Below are 16,580 nucleotides of genomic sequence, written 5' to 3'. Positions count from 1 at the left end.
TTTGCTTGACATCATGGGAAAATCAAAAGAAATCAGCCAAGACCTCAAAAAAAAAATGTGTAGACGTACACAAGTATGGTTCATCCTTGGGAGCAATTTCCAAACATCTGAAGGTACCACGTTCATCTGTACAAACAATAGTACGTAAGTATAAACACCATGGGACCACGCAGCCGTCATACCGCTCAGGAAGGAGACGCGTTCTGTCTCCTAGAGATGAACGTACTTTGGTGCGAAAAATGCAAATAAATCCCAGAACAACAGTAAAGGACCTTGTGAAGATGCTGGAGGAAACAGGTACAAAAGGTACTGAAAGGTCAATCAGCAAGGAAGAAGCCACTGCTCCAAAACCGCCATAGAAAAGCCAGACTACGGTTTGCAACTGCATATGGGGACAAAGATCGTACTTTTTGGAGAAATGTCCTCTGGTCTGATGAAACAAAAATAGAACTGTTTGGCCATAATGACCATTGTTATGTTTGGAGGAAAAAGGGGGTTGCTTGCAAGTCGAAGATCACCCTCCCAACCGTGAAGCACGGGGGTGGCAGCATCATGCTGTGGGGGTGATTTTCCAAGCTGTTTAAAGGCATCTGGGGAGATGGCGCCGGAGAAGATGGCTGCCGTTTTACAGCCCTCTAACCAATTGTACTATAATGTGTGTTTTTTCGCGTTATTTGTAATTTATTCTGTACATAATGTTTCTGTCATCGTCTCTTATAACCAGAAAGAGCTTCTGGATATCAGGATAGCGATTACTCACCTCATATTGGACGAAGATTTTTTCTTCAACGAGTCGGACGCAAAGGATATCCTACAGACACCCGACAAGGACCAAATCCCCGTCATTCGCAGGAGAAAGAGACGGAGATATCGTGGACGTAGGTCAGGGTGCCTTGTAAGAATCCGACGGCGAGCAAGTAAACTGCCTCTTCAATCAATCCTATTAGCCAATGTTCAATCATTTGAAAATAAATTAGAAGACCTACGATTACGGTTATCCTACCAACGGGACATTAAAAACTGTAATATCTTATGTTTCACCAAGTCGTGGCTGAACGACGACATGGACAACATACAGCTGACGGGATATACGCTACATCGGCAGGAAAGAGCGGCTGACTCCGGTAAGACAAGGGGTGGCGGTCTGTGTATATTTGTAAACAACAGCTGGTGCACAAAATCAAATACTAAGGAAGTCTTGAGGTTTTGCTTGCAAACGCCATGCTCTATCAACTGAGCTACATCCCTGCCGGCCATTCCCTCCCCTACCCTGGACGACGCTGGGCCAATTGTGCGTCGCCCATGAGTCTCCCGGTCGCGGCCGGCTGCGACAGAGCCTGGATTCATAGAAAGTGTTACAAATGTTCTCCTGTCATCTTATAGGAGATCCATTCATGGATTTAGTTATGGCTTGAGAATGTGACTGGTCTACGGAGTTCTCCTTTATGTCTGTCTTTGTATGTGACAACAACTTTTCTGTATTATGTGTATTTCCACAATCAATAATCATAAACGGTACTTCACTATGAATACTTTTGACTATGTGGTTTGAAGTACTTTACCGTTATCTTGCACATACATGAAGACTACTATAGACAGAAATCAATGCAGTAATGTTTTATTAAATAAAGGCTCTGATTAAAATATAATATTAATAAAATCAGGCATTTGGCTAATTCTTCTTCCCAGAAGCTCCTCTGAATGGTTTGGAGATGGCTCTGGAGAGAGCGTGTAACACCCTGACTATGAGTGGGCGTTTACGGGACTGGGACTCCTGGGGAGCAGGGGCCGGTGTGGTTGTCAGGTCCTCCTTGGGAGGGGAAGTGGATGGAACCTCTGGAACCTCACACTCAGCATCTGTCATAAGAACATTTCATAATCAGAAAATGAATGTGTGTGTTTGTGTCTGTCCGTCTGCCTGCCTGTCCGTCTGCCTGCCTGCCTGCCTGCCTGCCTGCCTGCCTGTCTGTCTGTCTGTCTGCCTGCCCGTCCGTCTGCCTGTATCTGTTGTCACTGTTTTAACAAGCTTGTCATAGGGTGATACATCAATATGACATTATCGATGCTTATCACTTACCCTGAGAAATATGAGTCTCTCTGAGACGTTTGGTAGGCAGTGCATCCTGTTTAGGGTGGCTCTTCGGTTCCCCTTTTGTCTTGAACAGCTGTTGACAAAACACATCAGGACAACTGAGCCTGTGTAAAATACAGAGTGTGCATCCCAAAAGGCACCCTATTCGCTACATAAGGCACTACTTTTGAAAAGGGCCCATAGAGCGCTGGTAAAAAGTAGTGCACTATATAGGGAATAGGGTGCCATTTGGGACATAGCCATTGACTCTCTCCCATGTGTATTAGGATTGAATTACAGCGTCCTCACTCAACCTCCTAAAGACAATGACAACAGTATTGTTCTAATGCTGAGAGACAATAGGGGTGTAGTGAATCTGTAGGGTAAATTTCAGCCCTGCCTTACAGAGGTAATCTCAAAACACAGAGCACCCTACCTTAATCATGATCTTTGGAAACTTATGCATTTTCGGTAGGAAACGCCACTTCCTGTTACGCAGACGCGTAATGGACTGCGTTGTAGCCCTGATTGTCCCTGATCCCTGGGTTAGCGTCGTTTCGCAGCAAATATTCCAGACACCTAGAGGTCAGAGGTCAAGAGTTCACTAATCATTATACCAACATCAAGACAGACAGATAAGCAAGCAGAGACACTTTCCCAAAGGAGACGTGGCCAAGCTTTCACACTGCAGATTTTAACACTAGTATGCATTCAAACACGGCCAACAACATACTCTAGACTACAATGAAATGTGAAAGGTCATGGCACCACAACATACTCTCCAGACTACAGTGAAATGTGAAAGGTCATGGCACCACAACACACACAACAGTAAGAGAGGTGTGAGACGTACTTTCCGTCTGTGTCGGAGGCAGCAGCGTAGTGGAGCGGGGTGCAACCCCTTTTATCCAGATCGTTCACACTGGCCCCAGACCCCACCAAGGCAAACAGACACTGGTAGTTACAATTGGCTGCCGCATAATGCAGAGGACTCCTAGAAGAACGCACAGAAACCATTCAACATCAACAACAGAAACAGCTTATTGGAGCTGTAAAACATTTACATTTACGTCATTTAGCAGACACTCTTATCCAGTGCGACTTACAGGAGCAATTAGGGTTAAGTGCCTTTCTGCAGGGCACATAGATTTTTCACCTAGTCGGCTAGGGGATTCGAACCAGCAACCTTTCAGTTACTGACCCAACGCTCTTAACCGCTAGGCTACCTGCCGCCCAATCTTTCCCATAATAATTCCTATATGCCCCTATACTATATTCCCCATTATCATAAAGATCACATATGAAAGTTATTTGATGCCACAGACAGACCTTCCGAAGCTGTCCTTTCTGTTGAAGTCTGCCCCTGTGTTGAGCAGCAGATTCAGACAGTCCAGGTTCCTGGTAACAAGATATCAAGTTCAGAAAGGCTCTCGTACATCTGAGCTATCAGGTGGATGGTAACAAGATATCAAGTTCAGAAAGGCTCTCGTACATCTGAGCTATCAGGTGGATGGTAACAAGATATCAAGTTCAGAAAGGCTCTCGTACATCTGAGCTATCAGGTGGATGGTAACAAGATATCAAGTTCAGAAAGGCTCTCGTACATCTGAGCTATCAGGTGGATGGTAACAAGATATCTAGTTCAGAAAGGCTCTCGTACATCTGAGCTATCAGGTGGATGGTAACAAGATATCAAGTTCAGAAAGGCTCTCGTTCATCTGAGCTATCAGGTGGACGGTAACAAGATATCAAGTTCAGAAAGGCTCTCGTTCATCTGAGCTATCAGGTGGATGGTAAAAAGATATCAAGTTCAGAAAGGCTCTCGTACATCTGAGCTATCAGGTGGATGGTAACAAGATATCAAGCTCAGAAAGGCTCTCGTACATCTGAGCTATCAGGTGGATGGTAACAAGATATCAAGTCTAGAAAGGCTCTCGTACATCTGAGCTATCAGGTGGATGGTAACAAGATATCAAGTTCAGAAAGGCTATCGTACATCTGAGCTATCAGGTGGATGGTAACAAGATATCAAGTTCAGAAAGGCTCTCGTACATCTGAGCTATCAGGTGGATGGTAACAAGATATCAAGTTCAGAAAGGCTCTCGTACATCTGAGCTATCAGGTGGATGGTAACAAGATATCAAGTTCAGAAAGGCTCTCGTTCATCTGAGCTATCAGGTGGACGGTAACAAGATATCAAGTTCAGAAAGGCTCTCGTTCATCTGAGCTATCAGGTGGATGGTAAAAAGATATCAAGTTCAGAAAGGCTCTCGTACATCTGAGCTATCAGGTGGATGGTAACAAGATATCAAGTTCAGAAAGGCTCTCGTTCATCTGAGCTATCAGGTGGATGGTAACAATGAGAACCTGAAAGAAAAGAGAAACCCGTACACTGCTCTTGCTAGTATCACTGTTTTTATAATGCTACTAAAAGCAATAATAAAAAGTGATACTAGCAAGAGCAGTTTGCAGGCTTCTCTTTCAAGAAGATATAAAGACAATTTAGACCAGAGCTCAAGTCAATACCACCATGGCATGGAACCACATTATACAGAAATTATACCGCACTAATGATCTATACGATTTTTTAAATAACTCTAAACAATACTGCTAAACCATGTGAAATGTAAGAGTGTGAATATGTGTTTGTTCTTTCTGGTGGCTTTCCAGTTCATGAACTAAATATTCCTTGGTGTAAAGCCTGGACCAGTCCACTCACCCTCCAGCTGCTGCAGCATGTAAACAGGTCCTTCCAAAGTCGTCAGGGGTGTCTATATCAAAGCCTGATGAGAGGAGCTTCCGACAGCAGTCAGAGAACCCACTGAGAGCAGCCAGGTGGAGGGGGAACATCCCATGGACGCCTCGCCTGCAACACATTTTTACATTTTAGACTTTAAGCAGACACTCTTATCCAGAGCGACTTACAGTTCATTCAGCTAAGATTGGAAACAGCACCACATCACAGTCCTCATTAAACCCCACAGCAGATCAACACATCAGCATGCTGCAATGCCCTGTCTATCAACCCCCCACACACCACAATGTGTTGAGCATAGTCTCCAAGCGGCTATTCGGTCAATGACAGAATTGCAGATGCATGTTGCATTATTGCTGGAAACTGTGTGTGTTCTCACTTGGCTGTGTCAGCTCCGTTCGTGATGAGTGTATTGATGAGTAACTCGTGGCCGTAGCGAGCAGAGATGTGCAGGGGTGTGTTTCCATTCTTATCTTCACAGTCGATCTCAGCACCTACAGAACACACACACACACACACACACGTCAACCACTTGACCCAAGAGGCATCATGAAGCATTATGTTCAACCACATTGCAAGTAACATTGCTCTGTGCCAGTGAATCATGGTTTGAAGACTAAAGACAATGCTGAAGAGCCTACTGGTTCATATATATTCAGTTGAGAGCATTCACAGCGACTCACCATTCTGGATGATGGCTTGAGATCTGGAGAAGCGTCCGTGGATGGCCGTCATGTGGAGGGGGGTCTTTCCATCTTTACTCTGCAGATAGAAAGACAAAGATGGTTCACACGGCAGTCTGTGCTGCTGACCACAGGCAAAATCAAACACGTATTGGAGGAGCGCTTGATTGCATTTAGTTTGCATTGTTAGGCCTATTCCATTGGTATTTGAATGTAGACCAGGGCCAAATACTAAGCCATGTGCTGCGTCAGTGTGTGCGTCCCAAATGGCACCCTATTCTCTTCATAGTGAACTACTTTTTGAACCAAAGTAGTGTACTTATAAAGGGAACAGGGTGCCATTTGGGACACAGGCAGTGCCACCACGGCTCCTTGCTCTATGGGCCCCTGGTCAAAAGTAGTGCACTACATAGGGAATAGGGTGTTATTTAGTTCAGACACAGTGTTGGTCATCCGGTCTCCTCACCTTGATGTTGACGAGGGCCCCGTTGCCCACCAGCAGCTCCAAGCAGAGCGCCCCATGGCGCAAGGCGGCCGTGAAGTGGAGTGGGGCGAAACCCTTCTCGTTCACCTGGTTCACGTTGGCGCCGCACTCGATCAGCTCATTCACCACCACGTCCTGCCCGTTGTAGCATGCCACGTGGAGGGGGGTGTTACCGTAACCATTGGGCTCATTTATCTGGAGGGAGCAAGGGAGGGAAAAGAGTGGAGAGAGAGAGGGGGGGGGGGGGAACAAAACAATACATTCCTGATCAGGTCACTTGGTTCTGAAAACCCCCTGGCCCAAAACACTGGCTCCAACCTCCATCTCTTCATTACTTGAAAGGAAATCATTCGCCAACCCACTAGAGCTCTGTATTTTCATTGAGTTGTAATTGAACAGTGACTACACATTTGAATGCGTGTTGACTCACATCCACTCCAAGGTCCAGGAGGTACTTGACCACACTGATCATTCCACTGGAGGCTGCAGAGTGGAGAGGGGTGTAGGCCTTCTTGTCTTTACAGGACACCTCTGATCCATGAGAGGCCAGAAGTTTCACCACCTCAATGTGCCCTATGGTAGAGAGAGAGGGGGAGGGATAAATAGAGAGAGAGAGAGAGAGAGAGAGAGAGAGAGAGAGAGAGAGAGAGAGAGAGAGAGAGAGAGAGAGAGAGAGAGAGAGAGAGAGAGAGAGAGAGAGAGAGAGAGAGAGAAGGGGAGGGAGATAGTAAGGGGGTTAAGAGAGAAACAGAGATACAAACACAGAGAGATAGGCAGAGAGAGGGAGAGATAGATTAGTTTACAGTGGTACACAGCACCATAAGCAACACCTACATCATGTTAGTACAACTGAAAACATCTAATCAACCTACTAAGTACATGATTCTGACATAATAACACACTAGACGTGGCTCATACAGCTGAGCTGTGAGACTAACACACAGTCCATTCATTCATTCATTCATTGGTATAAAGGACATTAGTCAGAATGTAAATGATGTGGTAAACTCATCACCCATGTAAGCAGCCCAGTGGATTGCTCGGCGATCCTTCTTGTCAAAGGCATTAATGTTGGCTCCTCTGGAGAGAAGCAGCCTCACCATCTAACAGGGAGAGGAGAGCGAAACAAAACACAGGTTGAGGAAAACTAAACAGCAAAATCCGCTAAATCTGGCTTCAAAGCCTCCCCTTTAAAAAATATATTTTGTATTCACAATGAATGAAAGATAACATGTAAAGACATGGTACATTTCTCCCCTTTTAGTCCCCCTTTGACCTCCCCCTCTCCCCAGAATGCCTCCAAACACATTTAAAAAGAAAGGGAAAGTAATTGACTTACATGTCAGAAAACAAAACAAAAGTATACAACAACGTTACTTCAAGCAAAAATGTAATAGCCTAACAATTTCAGGTGATTAAGTGATTTTATAGGCCTATATAGCAGTAATCTCAAGGTGGGGCCAAGAGTACAAATTTGGAGGAAGTGTTTGGAGCTGTTCAAAATAGGATATCATCGGGTCCCAGGAGGAATAAAATGAGTTGGTTGACCCTCGAATGGTAACTTCATTTTTTCTCATTTTAGGAACAGCTTCAGATCTTCGAGCCAAAGAGAGGCTAAGGGAGGATTGATAGATTTCCAATCCAATAAAATCCTTCTGCGGGCTAACAGGGAGGCAAAGGCAATGGCATCTAGCTGTCTATTGGTCAGAGAAGGATTGTTGTTTGGTACTCCAAAAATAGCAATTTCTGCACTAGGCTGCAACTTTATATCAAATGCTTCAGAAAGGGTTTTAAATAGTGGACAAATAATCTGCCAGACGGGGACAGGACCAGAACATGTGGGTCAAGTCCACCAAGGAGCTTTTACACCTGTCACATGTACCATCAATATTTGGGTAGAATTTGGACAATCTGGCCTTACTGAAATGGATACGGTAAAGTACCTTAAACCGTATAAGGCTGAGCCGGGCACAAGAGGAGCTTCCATTTACCCTCAGTAAGGCATTTCACACTCAGATCGGATTTTATTCAAAGCCTCCTCTGAACAAACTCAAGCATACAACTAGGGCTGTGATGGTCATGGAACTTCAGGTGTCGGTGATTGGCGTGTCTTATGTACGTGGTCATCGACAAAACTGACAGCTGACAGGGGGGCGGGACGGACATTAGCAAAGGAAAACATTAGCGCGTTTAGGCCAGTCTTGCTCTCAATTTTGGGGAAGCTAATTTTCTCCATGAAAAATATCAAGCATTCCATGCATCATCACATTTGCAAACATATTTTTGTTTTGTTTTTTGTTTTCACCTTTATTTAACCAGGTAAGCCAGTTGAGAACAAGTTCTCATTTACAACTGCGACCTGGCCAAGATAAAGCAAAGCAGTGCGATAAAAACAACACAGAGTTACATATGGGGTAAAAAAACATAAAGTCAAAAATACAACAGAAAATATATATACAGTGTGTGCAAATGTAGCAAGTTATGGAGGTAAGGCAATAAATAGGCTATAGTGCAAAATAATTACAATAGTATTAACACTGGAATGCTAGATGTGCAAGAGATTATGTGCAAATAGAGATACCGGGGTGCAAAAGAGCAAAATAAATAACAATATAGGGATGAGGTAGTTGGGTGGCCTAATTTCAGATGGGCTGTGTACAGGTGCAGTGATCGGTAAGGTGCTCTGACAACTGATGCTTAAAGTTAGTGAGGGAGATAAGAGTCTCCAGCTTCAGAGATTTTTGCAATTCGTTCCAGTCATTGGCAGCAGAGAACTGGAAGGAATGGCGGCCAAAGGAGGTGTTGGCTTTGGGAATGACCAGTGAGATATACCTGCTGGAGCGCAGACTACGGGTGGGTGCTGCTATGGTGACCAATGAGCTAAGATAAGGCAGGGATTTGCCTAGCAGTGATTTATAGATGGCCTGGAGCCAGTGGGTTTGACGACAAACATGTAGTGAGGACCAGCCAACAAGAGCGTACAGGTCACAGTGGTGGGTAGTGTATGGGGCTTTGGAGACAAAACGGATGGCACTGTGATAGACTACATCCAGTTTGCTGAGTAGAGTGTTGGAGGCTATTTTGTAAATGACATCGCCGAAGTCAAGGATCGGTAGGATAGTCCGTTTTACGAGGGCATGTTTGGCAGCATGAGTGAAGGAGGCTTTGTTGCGAAATAGGAAGCCGATTCTAGATTTAACTTTGGATTGGAGATTCTTTATGTGAGTCTGGAAGGAGAGTTTACAGTCTAACCAGACACCTAGGTATTTGTAGTTGTCCACATACTCTAGGTCAGACCCGTCGAGAGTGGTGATTCTAGTCGGGTGGGCGGCTGCCAGCAGCGTTCGATTGAAAAGCATACATTTAGTTTTACTAGTGTTTAAGAGCAGTTGGAGGCTACTGAAGGAGTGTTGTATGGCATTGAAGCTCGTTTGGAGGTTTGTTAACACAGTGTCCAATGAAGGGCCAGATGTATACAAAATGGTGTCGTCTGCGTAGAGGTGGATCTGAGAGTCACCAGCAGCAAGAGCGACATCATTGATATACAAGGAGAAAAGTGTCGGCCCAAGAATTGAACCCTGTGGCACCCCCATAGAGACTGCCATAGGTCCAGACAACAGGCCCTCCGATTTGACACACTGAACTCTATCTGAGAAGTAGTTGGTGAACCAGGCGAGGCAGTCATTTGAGAAACCAAGGCTATTTAGTCTGCCAATAAGAATGCGGTGGTTGACAGAGTCGAAAGCCTTGGCCAGGTCGATGAAGACGGCTGCACAGTACTGTCTATTATCAATCGCGGTTATAATATCGTTTAGGACCTTGAGCGTGGCTGAAGTGCACCCATGACCAGCTCGGAACTTATGTAAAATAGCTGACTATTCCTAATGTGATTAGTAAATTGGATAGTCATAATTTAGGCTAATAATATAACTCAATCACAGGCTGTTCAATGCAGCGGGTGGTGGAGTAGGTTTCTTTTCACTGGAAAAATGTGGCCTTTTATTATTTTAAAATCACGCAATTCTACTACACTTTATATGACTAGAGAGATTAGCAGAATATTTTTCAACACGACTTTCAAGTGGCACTGACCCAGTGATAAAGACAGTGAATATGCACACTCACCAGGGATATAGCCGATGCCAATGATACTGTTCCCTCAATTAAGTTGAGGATTTTGATCATTAAAAAGACATTAGTATTTTCATCTTCTTCTCTTTGAAGCAATAAGCCAATTGCTTTCCAAACTGTTTTCCCTCCATTGTATTTTGAAAAATTGCGATATGCCTGGTTGAGCCTCTCTTTCACTGACATTCACAACTCAACAGTCATCTATTTGGAAGCCTATTCGCCGCACCCGCTGCCTTCCGACAGGCTACGCGATTTAAAACAATCCAGAAGAAGCTAATGATCATGCTTTCTGGTATAGTATACACACGTAACATGTAGGATTCCCAGAATATGTTCTATATTCTCATTATTAACTCATTATAATCAGTGGTTTAATTAGAGTATGATTGGCTAAATAAAACAATGGGCCTATGGTAATGCAACATTAAGTGATTCAAGGAAACTAGCCTATTTTGTTTGTTTATTTGCTCGGGCATCTGAATTACAATTATTCATGAACAATCATTTTGCATAGCTTATTCTTTTAATATTGAATAGCCTATAAATGGTTATTACAGCTTAGTTATTAAAACTTAATTTCTCACAAGAATGAGGTTGTGAATTGGGAGGTTCAGCTCGGTCTGGGCCTTACTAGGTCCCCCTGTTAAATCGCCAGCTCTGCTAAAAAGTGCCCACCAGAGTTCTACATAGGCCTAGAACACGGCCTGTGCTCTAGCTTCACATTGATGGTGACAGCGAGATGGAGATTGTGGCCAAAGCAATTTAGCCAAGGCCAGTTCAGTTGCCTCACTTCAGCCACAATGTTGGCCCTGTTGTCTGTGGCGATACAGGACATTAGATTTTCATCAAGGGCCCAGTCAAGGAATTCCGAACGCAGGGCTTCGGAGAGTTTGTCGGCTGTGTGGTATTCCGGAATGTAGGTTGTTTCCAAACAGTTGGATTTCAGTGTCCAGTCTTTCGTCAGATAGTGCACTGTTAGGTTCATGTAAGGAGTCATATTTACACTTGACCACATGTCCGTATTCAGTGCAAAAATAAACAAATCTACGTCCTTTAGCTCTGTCTGAACCTCCCCCTTCACCTTGTTGAACAAGGTAGGGACCGCTGTTTGAGACAAATACTTTCTCCCCGGTAACTCGTATAGTCTGTCAAATTTCCAGAGCATTTATTTGAAGGCGGGTTTCTCCACCGTTCGTAAAGGCACCATTCCTATGACTAAATAACGAGTTCCAGTGTCTGGCAGTGCTCGCCACTTATCGGTGTCCCGTTTGTGGTGCTGGAATTCTTAGTAGGTAGCCTATGGGTTTGGCGCATATTCTGCAAACAGGCTGGCCAAGTCATCTGGTTCTCCATCGTCGTTAGGTGTGAAACTGAAATGTGCCCAAACAGGTTGTTATGGGTTTTTTTTTGCAATGAGAGCCATCTTTTTCACCTCACTCCTCTGATCTACTGTAACAATGAAAAAGGTCAGAGGTGAAGGTCAGAGGTCAGAGGCTACCCACCCACCCCCAGCCTGTAGGCTATAGATCTAGAGGTACTATAGTTACCCCCGGTCCCCACTTTTCACCTTACCCCCCCTCTTCAATTAACCTGAATTGACCTTCAAAGATTCTCTCCTATTCGCACATAGAGCAGATTTGGTGATTGCGGTGCATCAAAAGATAGTCCATCTATTAAACTGTCTATATCTCCTCCAACTAAGTCAGCAAAACAATACCATATAATCAAGAGTTAACACTCCCGCTATGGATAAAGTATATCTACATTAAAATAAAAGGTGATAAAACATTTTATGGAGAGAAAATCATACTTGGTTTTGACGGTTATTTTATTTTCATGGCGTTCTTCATCCAAAACCGTCAATGTCACGGTTATCCAATTACCGTCACAGCCCTACATTCAACCAATATAAGTAATCGGATGCACAGTAAGCTCAACGTGGGGATAGGACAGGTATAAAGTGTAGACTACAGTGTGTAATCATGTCCATGCTAATTGCTAACCTCCTGGTGTCCACTGAAGGCTGCATGGTGCAGCGCCGTGCGCCCGGCCCGGTCTGACACGTTCACGTTGCTGAGGAGAGGGACCAGGGCCTCGGCACAGCGGACTGCCTTATTGGCCGCAGCGATGTTGAGCGGCGTTTGCCAGTTCTTGTCCCTGGCGTTCACGTCAGTAGAGTGTTTCAATAACACCTGGACAGCCTCCTACAGGAACACAGTTCAAATCATGTTCAACTTTGTTTAAAGTGCATTTAAAAATCACAACACACTTAACAGTCAAACACATATGCACAGGAGTGTGTGTGAGGGCTGACAGTATCAGTACACGTACCTCACTGCAGGAAGCCACGGCCCGGTGCAGAGGAGTGAGCCACTTGTTGTCTTTGGCATTTACTCTGGCTCCTGGGACACAGACAGAAAAACAGGTGACAGACCGACAGGGGGACAGACCGACAGGGGACACATTCAGTGCCTAACAACACACTATACAATACAAGTAAAATGATATACAACATAATTCTGACAAAATAAATGACATACCTGTACACGAAGAGACAACACACAATAGCTTAGCCCTTGGTGCAGCCACAGCTCTCGGGCACCTGCGTGAGCACATAGAAAATCACTGTCTAATCAGAGACTTCAACACATTAGTTCCCACAATGAGTTAATCAACCTGCCCATCAACAATAAGCACTGGGACTACATAACAGAAGCCATAAAGTTGAATTTTTAAGTCACATGCCCACTGGGCTAGTTTGTTCCCACCACAACCCACCAGGATGATGTCTGAAGGAGCTAGAAAGTTCCCCTCTACCACTCCTGCCTCCCTCAACCGAGGTACAATATCTGCGCGCAGAGTAGTAGCCATGGACCCACTATCTAACATCCCCTTCAGCTCAACTTTATCCTGTACTAGCACAGTGGTGTAAAACAAACTGTCATTCTGAGTAATTCTCATTGTGTTCTGAAAAATGACTGTGTTGTTCTTGGGTACTGACTCACAAAAGTAAGAATAAACAGATTGGATATCATCATCAGTGGAGGAAAAATAAGAATGCCCCACATTGCCCTCCTCAGAACGGAGGCTTTCTAGTTTTCCTGAGACCTGCCAGTCTGTCCACATCCAGGGTTCTGTCGCTGCCCAGCCTCACTACAGTCAAAGCTCATGTGGCCCGGAGAAAAGCACTTGACGCACAGCTGGTGCATCTGACAGTGAGCTTTGGTCCAGTGATTAGTGCTTCCACAGTCAGAGCACTCATGCTGACGTTTGTGGAACTGTTTACGGGGCCCTCTACATTTAACATGTTTAAGTCATTTAGCAGACGCTCTTATCCAGAGCGACTTACAGTTAGTGCATACGTTACTTTTTTTTTTTTCATACCCCCCGTGGGAATCGAACCTACAACCCTGGCGTTTATTGGGGATTTATTATTCTCCTAAATTGATGGGATGACTAACTTAGAAAGAATGCATTCTTGACTGGGCTAATGTAGGTTGTGACACCTGGCAGGCTGTGATTGATGTGAAGAGCTGTTTTAGGGGGTAAAATGAGATAAGGATTGTTTCTCCAAATGCTAGACTATGCTGGTTCTTTGTGATCTGTGAACCTTCCTTGGACGTAGGAATGAGGTCTAAGGGAGCTGGCTCTTCTCACTATGACAGGTTGTTATGATAAACTTGTGCCTGGCTGAAGTGTGCAACAAATGGCGCCGAGGAGATGGGACCAACACCTGAACCAACGGATTGGCTGAGTAAAGTTAAAACCACACTCATTCCTTTACTCTAATTGGCCAGCAGAGAAGTGGGAAACTTTCTCTGTCAGAGTATTTGAGTATTGGATCTGAAACAATGTTTTAGTTCTCTGAAGTGCCCTGCGAGGTATTTCAAAGAGTCCGTATATACGAAACATCATATTTACCATTGAAGTTTTTTGCATTAATTAAAATAACTAGTATATCTTAGAAGTCGTGTTGACCTCTTTTGTTCCTAATACCAGATTTGAATTGACGCAACTTTGACAATTGGTGACCCCGACGTGATCTGGTAGAAGGGACTTCGCTGGATACTGTCCGGCCCATTTGGTCACCTCTTTCATCGAACCGTGTGTTTCACAAACTGCCCGGGCTTCTAAAAAGGTAAGCAGATACCTATTGTTAAATAACTAAAGATCTGCACATTGGCTTTATCCAAATTAATTTTGTGAAACACCTGTCTGATGTAAGTGAACTCAATTATGAAACTATTATGAGTAGATAAGCACAATATTGTGACATGCAAGCCTTTAGTAAATGTGATGTTTAAACCATGGTACCAGAGAGTATTGGTTCTACCGGCAAGGTCCGTGAGATACGGCTAGGTTCAGGAGACAATACTGACATCTACCGGCAAGGTCCGTAATTGCGACAATACGGCTAAGGTTCGGAAGATATAGGGAATAATTGGTTTAAATAATTGCTATCGGCAAGGTTCGTAACTACGACAGTACAACTAAGGTTCGAAGAATTATACCGGCAAGGTCCGTAACTGAGATACGGCTAGGTTCGGGAAATTTTTGATAATACTGGTGACTGGCAAGGTCCGTAACTAAGGGTTGCGGCTAGGTTCAGCACAGTGTTTTGAATAAAATAGACGCGGCTGTGTGCCCAAATAGATTGTGTGTGGAATATAAGTGTGTCATTTATGACTGTGTGACATATTTGACTGTATGATAGGATTATGACTGTGTATTGTGAGTGAGTGCGATAACTGTGTACTATTTTTGCTGTGTGATAACTGTATACTACGTTTAACTGTGTACCATTTTTGACTGTGAATACAAAGAATATTTTAAAACAGTAAATGATGAGAATTACAATTAGGAAATAAAGTTTAAAGTGTGCAAACGTTAACAAAAGACACCCATAGGAGGTACTATAAAAGTTAGACAGTGCGAGTGTTGTCGTATGCATGAAAGTGTGAATGATAAACCTGTATACCTTGATAGAAAACAAATTGGGAATCAAAAGACGTTTGTGGCTGTCCAAACGGTATAATTTGGGAATAAATGTTGGATTTGTGTTTACTCAAACCATATAACCCGTCAGTAACAATCGAAAACATGAAATGAAAAGTGATGAATGAGTGTGACTGAACTAAAACGTTTGAACTGATATATTTGAAATATAACATTTGATGTTTGACATAGCGTAATACTGCTTTTAAATAAGTAAATTGAAGTGATTTGGTGTGGCGTTTAATTTGATGTATCAACCATTGGTTAAATAATTGAAAAACTTGGGTTTATTCGTTCAATTTACCAATTGATGTGTGGCGTTTAATTTGATGTATCACCACATTGGTTAAATTATTGAAAAACTTGGGTTTATTCGTTCAATTTACCAATTGATGTGTGGCGTTTAATTTGATGTATCGCCACATTGGTTAAATAATTGAAACAATTGGGTTTATTCCTTCAATTTACCATTTGATGTGTGGCACTGTAAGAATACTGCTTTCAAACAATTAAGGTTGAAATAACCTGGCGCCGAGTTTAACTAATTAGGTGGGAATAATAGATAGATGTACTTTAAATAACTAAATAGCGGACGAATATTACAAATTAAAACGAAAAAAACATGACTACCAGCGGAGAAGCGGAAAGAATATTGAAGGCTCTAAAATCCACACTTGAAACAAACGGAGGAAAAGATGGAAAAGAATGGAGCAGGCGAGGAGAAAAACTTTATAGAGAATGGATAGACGATGGTTGTATACTGTCCCCCGATGGAGTGCCTGTAGAAGGCGAACCAGGGAGAATACTGGAGACGTTGAAACGGAAAACCCAGAAAGCAGAAGGCGAATGGAAAAGTGAAGGAGAGCCCCGCAGTGGCAAAATTAAAGACGCAATGGAGAAAGCAAAGCTAAAGGAGAGGATTGGCCTAGCAATGCTTGGAAAATTGAAGAAACTGTGTGCGGAGAAAACAGGACAAAAGGAAAGGACCCGTTTATACCCACCCTTACCAACAGCGCCACCACCATATGAAGACCACCCAAAAACAATGGCTCCGGTTCTGGATATAGCGGGAAAAGTCCACTATCAACAAAGGACAGATGAGGGGGAAGAAGGAGTGTGGGTCAGAAAGAGCGATATGACTGACAGAAGGGGAGAAGTGGATGTACTTCTAAAAGCTGCAAGAGCGCTAGAAAAAGGAGTGTTTGAACTGAGTAGAATTGAGGGAGAGACGGGGAACAGATGCGGAACAGAAGGAGGAGGGAGTATTTACGGTGACGGTGAGAGTGAGAAGGAAGAGAGAATGAGCCTAACTGGAGGAAACGTAAGAGGTGGTCTAGCCCAGGGGGAGTGGCAACGAAACAAGGATGCTGAAGAAGGGGAAAGGAGGGAGAGACTTGAGAGACAGAGAGATGAAGAACGACTGGAAGAGTTGAAGATGATAAAAGAGGAAGTACGACACCA

The 16,580-nt window shown here is 43.8% G+C and overlaps 1 protein-coding gene across 1 annotated transcript in view; it reads right to left on the bottom strand.

Annotated features, from left to right (window-relative positions):
* LOC311126857 (serine/threonine-protein phosphatase 6 regulatory ankyrin repeat subunit A-like) overlaps positions 1-7,096 on the bottom strand; it is a gene marked incomplete at its 5' end in the record, with an annotated part of 40,345 nt that extends 33,249 nt beyond the window's left edge. Inside the window, 9 exons of the mRNA XM_084200836.1 lie at positions 2,596-2,650; positions 2,925-3,065; positions 3,401-3,469; positions 4,791-4,937; positions 5,206-5,320; positions 5,510-5,588; positions 5,976-6,188; positions 6,424-6,566; positions 7,009-7,096. Coding sequence (XP_084056962.1) covers positions 2,596-2,650; positions 2,925-3,065; positions 3,401-3,469; positions 4,791-4,937; positions 5,206-5,320; positions 5,510-5,588; positions 5,976-6,188; positions 6,424-6,566; positions 7,009-7,096 — 1,050 coding nt within the window. The remainder of the gene's footprint in view (positions 1-2,595; positions 2,651-2,924; positions 3,066-3,400; positions 3,470-4,790; positions 4,938-5,205; positions 5,321-5,509; positions 5,589-5,975; positions 6,189-6,423; positions 6,567-7,008) is intronic.
* Between the last annotated feature and the right edge of the window lie 9,484 nt (positions 7,097-16,580).

This window comes from Coregonus lavaretus (genome assembly GCF_964263955.1).
Source record: "Coregonus lavaretus genome assembly, contig: HAP1_SCAFFOLD_1011, whole genome shotgun sequence".
Lineage (NCBI taxonomy): Eukaryota > Metazoa > Chordata > Actinopteri > Salmoniformes > Salmonidae > Coregonus > Coregonus lavaretus.
The sequence above is the reverse complement of the archived record's forward strand: the minus strand, read 5'-3'. Positions and strand labels throughout refer to the sequence as shown.